General features: G+C 44.1%; 1 protein-coding gene across 1 annotated transcript; it reads right to left on the reverse strand.

The window, feature by feature from the left end:
• Positions 1–319: 319 nt before the first annotated feature.
• On the reverse strand, positions 320–7,536 carry LOC140629884 (mitotic spindle assembly checkpoint protein MAD2A). Its single transcript, XM_072819367.1, has 5 exons — positions 7,339–7,536; positions 6,112–6,258; positions 2,992–3,112; positions 1,885–1,988; positions 320–1,170 (listed from the first exon to the last, which is right to left on the reverse strand). The coding sequence occupies exons 1-5, from the start codon at positions 7,409–7,411 to the stop codon at positions 998–1,000; spliced, it is 618 nt and encodes a 205-aa protein (XP_072675468.1). The 5' UTR covers positions 7,412–7,536; the 3' UTR covers positions 320–997.
• Between the last annotated feature and the right edge of the window lie 2,853 nt (positions 7,537–10,389).

Consider the following 10,389-nt stretch of genomic DNA (forward strand, 5'->3'; position numbering starts at 1 on the left):
TAAACTGATCCTTAAAAAATAAGCTAGCCTGGCAATAAGGATAAGAGCATAGAAAAGTTCTACAGTGCACTATATGCTAAAATCAATTAATTCCAAATGACATGTATTATTTTATACAGAGAATGATGCTTATTTTAAGTCTAAGGTTATAAGATTAAAGGGATATAATCAAAGCTTGTCCACTAAATTGAAAGTACCTCCAGATTTATTCAAGTTTGTATCTTTAGGCCTTGGTAGGCACAAGATATTATTTGCTATACTGAATCCATTCTATTGTATGTGTTAATACCACACCAATATAAACATATTTTAAGACAAATTTTAAACATACATATTTAACTTTATTTCACCATGATTTAAAGCTTGATTTTATAAAACATAAAAAAAATTTAAGAGTTCTGTATCACAGGAATTTAAACAGTGGCAATATACATAGCTTTGTAGGTTCGAGTTCTACAACAAATTAAAATCAAATAATTGGAAATGTTTTCAATATGGAAAATATACAAATAAAATAAATGGCAGAGACCTATTATGAGCAATTTTTCATTACTTGCAGATTATCATTAGATAATTTCAGAATCTAAACAAAGACTCTCAATATTCAGACTTCTTTTACTGTATTTTACATTTAATATCTCCCTGCCTATATTCCAGAGTCAAAGTACTTGACCAAAAGGTCTGATTTAAGAAGGCATTTAGCTTTATGGCAAAAGTTATCCATCTACAGTTACCACTTTCAAGGAATTGACAACAATGCTGATGTGATCTGCTAGTTCCCTTTTGAACAACATGCAATAATTTATGCCAACCCTGTATAAAGTCATACAGGTAACAAAAAAATGGAACAATTATGCACAGTTCAATAGATGTATAATGTTAAGTTTTCCCAGTCTAAAAATTAACCAGTGAAACAAAATTTATCAACTATAGTTGACTTGGTTTCAGGAAAACTGCATCTGAGAACTACAAGTACATCACTGTCCTTATCTCATCCTCAGTCATTCGTGGGAATTTTATAGGCCACCATGCTATTTACTTTGTGGATAGTAGTAGTAAATGAACGAAGACGGACTTCCTCAGAATTGGTAATAAACTGTGGTCCCGACTCTTCCCATTTTTCAGGTACAACCAAATCTTTGTCTGTATAAATCAGTAGGTCAAATGAACCTGAATTGGGGATAAGATCATTAAAGTACAATTATTTTTTGAAAGGTACAACTATCCTTCCTGTCTCCCTCACATATGAGCCACCTATCATGTCAGAAAAGCTAGTTTAGCTTGATCTCTAATCAGTTATATTAGCTAATTGCTTTTCTTCAATGGAAATTTTAGTACAGAAAATACTGTACTCCTTTTTACTTAATGAAAAACTCGAAAAAGAAAAACTTTTTTTTTCTTCAAAGAGAAAAGCCATTAAAGATATTTGCAGAAAGTATATAATTAATCATGAGACAGCATGAATCTAAGCCAGAGAAAGAGAACATCTTGGTTCTGTGACCATTGTATCCCAATGCCCAGTACCGTGTCAGGCATACAGTAGGCATTTAGGGTATATCTGATGAATCAAGGAGTAACTAAGCTAGAAAAGAAAGACACAGTTATACCTGTAAGTCTTAATTATATACAAGGAATTGTGTAGAAAATAAAATGGAAGAAATTACATCAAAATATTCAGGAGTACTGTAGAAAACTTTCATTCTTTCCCTTTTCAGCACTTGTAAATAAAATGCAACCAGCATTACTTTAGATTCATGACGTTTTTCTCACTTGTATACCATGACATGGATAATTAAGAAAAAAATTCAACAAAACTGTTCTTAAAGTAATAGCTTAGTCTTTCCACAACAAATCTGAACCAACGTGAAGTCATATAATACTTACAAGAGACTTCCAACAGTGGCAGAAACGTCACGGTAGCTGTGATCTGTCGGATTACGGAGCGGATCTCATCCTGGATAGCCTTCTGAGACTTTTCTCTGGGTGTGCTACCGAGGAAACCAAATGAGTTGATTCATTTTAAGTTTTAACAAGTTATTTAAAACACTGGTAAGATTGTTTGATTAAATGCTTCAAAACTCAAATTAAGTAATGCATTCAAAAGGAGTTTTTAAAAAAACGATTATAATTTCATTTATTATTCCAGTATTTAAGACTGCTCTTCCAGTCTCTTCCCAGGTCTCACTTTCTTAGTATCACTTTCTTAGTATCAGGTCATTAAATAACAGATGACTAGAAAACCTGCCAAGTGCTTCAAGTCAGGAAACATTCAGCATATTGTAAAACAAAGATAACAAGTAGTACCTAAGATCTTTAATTGGCATAATCATTTTGGCATTTTTAGTAATACCTAAATGTCTAATTCTGTAGTGCTTCAAATAAGATGTTATATCAAGTTATTTTTATAATTAAACACTTTCTAAAATAGACCAAAGGCTTCAGGAACTACATTTCATTATGAGAGAGTTCTGAGTTTACAGGTAAGCATGCCTAGGACAATGCTAAGAATTAGCATATAATGAGGGGCATTTCCCATCCAGAGGACCTAAGAACTTCAGTTAAGAGTGTCTTAGGAAGTTCATAGCATTAAATGAAATACAGTAGAGCTGCAAAATAAGCTAGTAGAAAGTCTAGGATAATACTTCACGGTTAAAAGTACCTTGACACAATTCATTAAATGGCCCACCTAATATATCATGTGTAGCTTACATATAGCACCATAAATACTAAAGGTTGAAATTTATGGATTTTAGACTAAGGGCAATTATGTTAAAAGTACACTATACAAGTCCATAATAGGCACAACTCTTTTGTGAGCACAGTTTGTGAGTCTAATTCTTCTCCACGGGAGATGAAAGATCGAATCTAACATATTTAGAAACAAACTACCTTATACAAAACTATTTCAATATAGTTAGAACTCATTTACTCAAGAAAACAAGTTTGGGAAAAAAAATCTATGAAAGTGGAAGCAATTTAATTCATACTTACTTGTCATCTTTTGCAGTCTTGTCGCACTCAATATCAAACTGCCACCTTTCAAGGACTTCACCGCTTTCAATATTTGAGATGACTACCACCAGTTTCTGAACTGAACACTTGTATAACCAATCTGCAATGCATAACAAGGCATCTTTTTTGGTTCACTGCATTACAAAGTAACTCTCTTCCCAGGTCTCACTTTCTATCCTTAGCAAATTCCTACCACTGGTATTTTGGAACTCCTCCAACCTGTACAGAAAACTTGCCTCATAATAACCTAGCTCCTGTTTTTCAATTCTCAGTATCTGTACCAGATACTGAATGCTAAGGACAGAGTAGTGAACATGCAGTATACTCTAATCCAAGGTAAACTGCAGAAGATGAGCATTAACCTAATCACTGCAGTAATAAATGTAAAATTTTAATTGTAATAAATGCTAAGAAGGTACAGTATGTGATCCAATGAGAGAATATAGGAAAATCTGACTCCGGGAATTCTCACTCGACTTCAATTCTAAATAAATACCATTAAATATGCAAAAGGATACAGAAAATGTACAGGTCTTAAATACTGAAAAGCGAAAAGTATCTGACCAGAGGATTGAAAGGGTAATACAAAGGGAGAATGAACAAGGTCGGTTTGTACAAGATACATAGGGGTCAGACCACACAAGGCCACATGGACTAAATTAAAGAACTTATACTTCAAGAACCAGGGAAGTCATTACTTTGTATAGGGTGTGATGTGATTAAACTTATATTTCAGACTATACTTTTGCCTGCGATGTGTGGAAAGTAGAGTGGAAGAGAGGATCTAGGGATGCTAAATGATTACCTCAAGCAAGAGGTACTGAAGGCTTATAGAAGGATAAATTGGTAGAGATAGATAAGTATAGGTAGAGTCCAGAGATTTCGTGGTTAAAATTGTTAAGATTTATTGGATACTAATGAAACTAAGGAAGAGGAAATACTCAGGGATAGTTCCCAACTTTCTGGTTTATACCACTGGTTGGAAGGTTGATCCGTTCACTGAGAGAAAGAGAATGGAAATGAGACATGATGCTTACAGTTTTTTTTAAAGGTTTTCTTTTTCTTCATTTTTTTTTAAGATTTTATGTATTTATTCATGAGAGACAGAGAGAGAGAGAGAGAGAGAGAGAGAGAGAGGCAGAGACACAGGCAGAGGGAGAAGCTGGCTCCATGCAGGAGCCTGATGTGGGACTCGATCCCAGGTCTTCAGGATCATGCCCTGGGCTGAAGGCAGCGCTAAACCGCTGAGCCACCCGGGCTGCCCTAAGGTTTTATTTCTAAGTAATATCCACACCCAATGTGGAGCTGGAACTAACAACCCAAGATCAAGAGTTGCATGCTCTACTGACTGAGCCAGCCAGGACCCCCTTACATTTAGTTTTCAAGTATCACTAGGATAGCCACATGTGGATATCAAGGGAGCCACTTACTATATGAGCAAAGAGAAGACTTGGGTTGGATGTATGCTTGTGAGTCAACTACACAAAGATTGTTAGTGAAGTTATGTATGTGTCAGAAATCATCTTAGAGATTATAATAAGAGGGCCTCATAATGAGCCCTGAATTAATCTTGGAACTTGGGATAATATACTCAAGAATACACAGTTGTTTTTTTTCAAGAGACAAAAACAATCTTGTAATATTTAGGGCTTGTGGGCCACCTAGGTCTCTTGTGTAGTCTTTTAAAAACTAGCTTTTAAAAATCTGAAAATATTCTTAGTTTGCAGGTAGTACAAAAATAGGCCACTTGCTGGATATGGGCGGTCAGTCTTGCTGACCCCTTGACAAAAATCAACTTTTTCTCAATTTTGCTCTGAAAAGGAAGAGATTGGGTAGTCACTTAAAGATCTGGGGTGTGTGGAAATTTTTTTCTTTTAAAACTGAAGACAGATGAAACCAATGAAAATATCTCAAAACAAAGAAGTCAGAAATACCAGAGAAGAACTAGGGTAAAGTCCTTAGGAAGGCTAGAGTGATGGGGATTCAAAGAGATCGAACAATTTGCCTCTAAGAAGAGCAATTCCTCCATTCTAACTAAAAGGGACAAATTAAATCGGAAGGTTAAATTCACATACAACTCACATACAACTGAGGTGAAATGTCATCAGTGTAGTCTTAAAGGAGACAACCTAAAATCAGTAGCTTAGGCAGGGCTTGCTTCTTCATCAAATTAAGGTGACATAGATTCTTAGTTACTTCTATGTTTCAGGCTAAGTAATCTGAGTATAGCCCTGGGTGATTTAGCCCTGAAGATGATAAAAATATGATTAATAGAATTTAAAAAATAAAGCCCCTTGAAACAGAAAATATATATATGACTCAGGAATTAAAAAAAAAAATTACTGTAATTTTTTTTGGAACTAGTTTTGGAAGGTCAAATGAGGAGCCAGGGAGAAACATCCTATAACACAGAAAAATTAGAAGTGAGAATCCTAAGTAGAGAAAAAGATGGGGGGAAAAAAAGAATAGATGGAGAACAAGTATTCATTCAACAAGTATTCAGTAATTTCTTGAGCTAAGAAAAAACAGTGAGTGTTCAGATAGAAATGGCTAACTTACAGGCAGGATTTTAACAAAGACAATTGAAGACAGTAAGACATTAAAAAACTTTATTGGGTACTCTATTAGTAGTATTTTTTATTTTTTTAAGTTTAGTTCCCAGGCTGGATTCAATTTCATTTTATCTTAAAATAATGATGGTTTTAAACTCTAGGCAGCTATAGAAAATATATCATGTTAAAAATATATAGTGGATTTCTCTCCAATAATAAACATCATCATAGTTATGTAAAATTCCAACTTGTTCCACCTGGCTACACGAACTGCAAAAATCACTTCAAAGGGAGTTGATAGAGATTGTTTTGTGAAGCCAGATCAGATTTCTAACATCAAAGTATTTAGCCCACTCAAAATGTGGTAGGGAAGAGTGGACTTTCTTTCAACTTATTATTTGCTTCCTTCCGATTGAGAATCACTGTATTTGAAATTGCAGTGTTTTACACCTCTTTGTATAGCGCTGAAAAATGAACACCAAGATGCCAGAAAGTACGGGTCCAAGAAAGCCTGCAAAACTCAAAATGGTTTTCAACAATTAAATACCTTTCAGTTGTTCCACTACATTATTTAGGTATTTCATGAGCTCAGGATCAGTTGTTACAAGCAAGGTGAGTCCGTATTTCTGCACTCTGGTAAAGGTTTCAGATGGATATATGCCACGCTGATATAAAATGCTGTTGATGCCAAATGCTGAAAACAAAAGGAATGTTAAAGTCATTTTCACTTTGCAACTCTGGAAAATAAAACCTATTTAGATGTGGCTGCGGTTTCATTCCTGGTATCAAACTGAAAAAGCCTAAACGTGCATTTGTGGGTGTCTTGCTGAAAGCAGAGTAAGTGAAAAGTGCCACTGAAAATCCTTAAAAATGTTGCTTCTAAGTAAAAAGAACACGATACCTGCGTTTATGCGGAACTAAAAATGCCAAACTGCATTAACCTAGTGTCAAAGTAGAACTACAAGCTCACGGTAATGCAAGCCCCAATTCAGGTTATGTGATCACAGGGTGTCGAAATAGGCTTTTGCGTCTGGATTAGCAACTGATTAACCGGTCCAATGTTCCAAAGCAAGCCTCTCCCTCACTTTTCCCTCCTCTTCTCCTACCAGATTCCATCAGAGGGTACAAACATGGCCTGGTCCAGGACAGAGTTTCCTAAATCTAGTCCATAGCCGTCAGTACCGGGATCAAAGCTTGGTGGAAGGGCTATTCAAGATATACTGGGGCCCCACCCCGCTCGGGGTGGGCGTAGGCGTGGGGCTGGGGCGGGCTGGGAAGCGTGTCGGATCCGCCGTTTAAAGCAAGGCTGCTGGGATCCCTGGTGGCGCAGCGGTTTAGCGCCTGCCTTTGGCCCAGGGCGCGATCCTGGAGACCCGGGATCGAATCCCACGTCGGGCTCCCAGTCCACATCGGGCTCCCGGTGCATGGAGCCTGCTTCTCCCTCTGCCTGTGTTTCTGCCTCTCTCTCTCTCTATCATTAATTAATTAATTTAAAAAATTAAAAAAAAAATAAAGCAAGGCTGCTGGTGGAGGGGCCGCAGCGCCAGGCAGGCCTCGGCAGCACCTGGGCTTCCTGCTCCACCAGGAGCGAGGCGCCCGGGGGTGGCGCCTGCATCCGCCTCCTCCTAGATTAGATTCTCCAGCCCTGCGGGCGCTGGAGCAAAGAGAGCCGACCCCGACCCCGCCTCCGCCTCCGTGGCCGGGCCGGGCCGGGCCTCCAGGGCGGCCTGGCCTCAGCTCTCCCCGCCCTCTGGCCTGCGCAAGGGGGACTTACAGAAGAACTCGGCCACGATTTCGGCGCTCCCGCGCAGGGTGATGCCTTGCTCCCGGGAGAGCTGCAGCGCCATGGCCAGGCCTAGGGACGAGGGAGCGCGCTGCTGCCCGGCGGACGGCGACGCCACAGCCTCCAACGGAAGTTCCCCGCCACTCGTTTCAAAAGTAACGACGCAGCACGCCAGGGGCCCTCCGCGCAGGCGCGACGAGCCTCCCGGCAGGCCCAGCGCCAGTCTCCTCGCTCGCGGGAGGGGCGCCTCGCGCAGGCGCAGTGGGTAGGCGTGGTCAGGCACTTCCGGGTTGTCGGGCACGGAAGGGTCCCTACCGAGCACCTGTAATTGTGGTCGCCGGGTCGCAGCTGAGGCGAGACGACCGCAAAACCTGGCTTTGACGCCCGCTCCCGAGGCCTGCGGAGTGAGCAGCCCAGGATCCCGGTTCGTCAGTTTCAAAGCTATTTTCAGAGTGATGTGAACGCGCCAGTTGCATCTTAACGTGGCCCAGGGACCCCGCCCACTCCCTAGTGGGCGATTGAAACTTGCTTAGATACTCTGGGAGTCAGTCAAGAAACCGCGTGCGTGGCAGTCCAGCCACAGCTTGAGAAGGCCTGGTGACTGTATGCGGGCGCAGCTGTTAAGGAACTGGGGGGCAGACCCGGTGGCTCGGCGGTTTGGCGCCGCCTTCTGCCAGGGCGTGATCCTGGAGACCCGGGATCAAGTCCCACGTCGGGCTCCCTGCGTGGAGCCTGCTTCTCCCTCTGCCTGTGTCTCTGCCTCTCTCTCTCTCTCTCTCCTCTCTGTGTATTCTCATGAATAAATTAATAAAATCTTACACACACACAAAAAAAAGAAATTGGGGGGGGCGGCCCTGGTGGCCCAGCAGTTGAGCGCTGCCTTCAGCCCGGGTGTGACCCTGGAGACCAGGGATGGAGTCCCTCCAGCCCTAATCCCTAAAGCCTAAACCCTAACCCTAACTCTAAATCCTGGACCTGGTAAATCTGGTCCCCATCTGGCCTCACCCAGTCCTGGTGACTTTGGTCCCCACCTGGGCCCCACCTGGACCTGACTGCTGTGGACTCCTTCGGGCCTCACCTGGAACTGGTGACTCTGATCCTATCTAGGCCTCACCCAGACCTGGTGACTCTGGTCCTCACCTGGGCATCATTGGGACCCGGTTACTCTGTTCCACACCTGAGCCTCACCTGGACATGATGACTCTGGAATCCCTCTGGGCCTCACCCTGACCTGGTGACTCTGGTCCTCAACTGGGCCTCACCTGGACCTAGTGAATATGCTCCCCACCAGGGCCTCATCTGGACCTGGTGACTCTGTCCCTACCTGGGCATCATCGGGACATGGTTACTCTATTCCTCACTGGGACTCACCTGGACCTCGTAACTCTGGTCCTCACTTTGACCTCTTCTGTACCTGGTGACTCTGGCCCCACCTGGGCCTCAACGGAACTGGTGACTCTGATCTTCACCATGGCCTCACCTGGACCTGGTGAGTCTGGCTCCCACCAGGACCTCACCTGGACCTTGTGTCCCTTGTTTCCTTCTAGCCTCATCTGTACCTGGTGACTCCGGTCCCCATCTGGGCCTCACCTGGCCCTGGTGACACTGGTCCTCTGCTTGGCCTTACCTGGACCTGGTGACTGTGTTCCCCACCTGTGCCTCACCTGGATCCAGTGACTGTGTTCCCCACCTGGGCCTCACCCGGACCTGGTGAATCTGTTTCCCACCTGGGCTCACCTGGACCTGGTGGCTCTAGTTCCCACATCAGGTTCACCTGGACATGGTGACTGTGGTCCCCTTCTTGGCCTCACCTGCACCTGGTGACTCTGATCACCATCTGGGCCACACCTTGACTTGGTCACTCTGGTCTTCATCTGGGTGTCATTGGGACCTGGTTAATCTGTTCCACACCTGGGCCTCACCTGGACCAGGGGATTCTGGTCCCCTTCTGAGCCGCTCCTTGACCTGGTGACTCTGGTCCCCTCCTGGGCCTCACTTGGACCGGGTGACTCTGGTTTGCACATGGACCTCACCTGGAGCTGGTACCTGTGGTGTCCTTCTGGCCTCACCTGGACATGGTGACTCTGGTCCCCATCTGGGCCTCACCTGGCCCTGGTGACACTGGTCCTCAGCTTGGCCTCACCTGGACCTGCTGAGTGTGGTTGCCACCTGGGTCTCACCCGGACCTGGCGACTCTGGTCCCCACCGGGGCCTCCCCCGGACCTGGTGAATCTGGTCCTTACCTGTTCCTTACCCAGACCTGGTGACTGGTCACCACCTGGGCCTCACCTGGTCTTGGTGAATCTGGTCCACACCTGGGCTTCACCTGGACCTGGTGACTGTGGTCCCCACCTGGGCCGCAAATGGACCTGGTGGCTCTGGTTCCCACATGGGGCTCACCTGGACCTGGGTCCTATGGTCTCCTTCTAGGCCTCACCTGGACTTGGTGACTCTGGTCCCCTCTTGTGCCTCAGCTGGACCTGTTGACTCTGGTCCTCAGTTTTGCCTCACCTGGACCTGGAGACTGTGTCCCCACCTGGGCCTCACCCAGACCTTGTGACTTTGGTCCCCACCTGGGCCTTACCTGTAGTTGGTGAATCTGGTCCCCACCTGGGATTCACCTGGACCTGGTGAGTCTGGTTGCCACCTGGGCCTCACCTGGACCTGGTGCCTCTGGGCTCCACCTGGGCCTCAAACTGGACCTGGTCTTTTTGGTCCCCACCTGAGCCTCATCTGCTCCTGGTGGCTCTGGGTCCCACATGGGGCTCACCTGTACCTGCTGACTGTGGTCCTCACGTGGTCCTCACCCAGACCTGGTGACTGGTATGTGAGGAGTCTGCTCCAGATTCCCCCTCTCCCTCCACCCCTCCCCACTGCACCCTCTCTCAAGTAAATGTTCTGAAAATTAACATCAAGTCATGTGAGCATCTTTATCCCCTCTTCAGAGGTGCCTTCATATGTGTAATGACCATTTTAATGCCTTTCATGGACCCACTGTGAGTCCCATCAGAAACCCCTTTTCTTTGATATTATTGAAGTACA

This window comes from Canis lupus, unplaced genomic scaffold (assembly GCF_048164855.1).
Source record: "Canis lupus baileyi unplaced genomic scaffold, mCanLup2.hap1 Scaffold_321, whole genome shotgun sequence".
In the NCBI taxonomy this organism is placed as follows: Eukaryota; Metazoa; Chordata; class Mammalia; order Carnivora; family Canidae; genus Canis; species Canis lupus.

Coding starts and splice junctions, on each gene's coding strand:
- LOC140629884 (XM_072819367.1), bottom strand. CDS start 7,411: ATGGCGCTGCAGCTCTCCCGGGAGCAAGGCATCACCCTGCGCGGGAGC. Junction 1,989..2,991: donor AAGACTGCAAAAGATGACAA/GTAAGTATGAAT, acceptor TTTCCTCGGTAG/CACACCCAGAGAAAAGTCTC. Junction 1,171..1,884: donor GCCACTGTTGGAAGTCTCTT/GTAAGTATTATA, acceptor TCCCCAATTCAG/GTTCATTTGACCTACTGATT.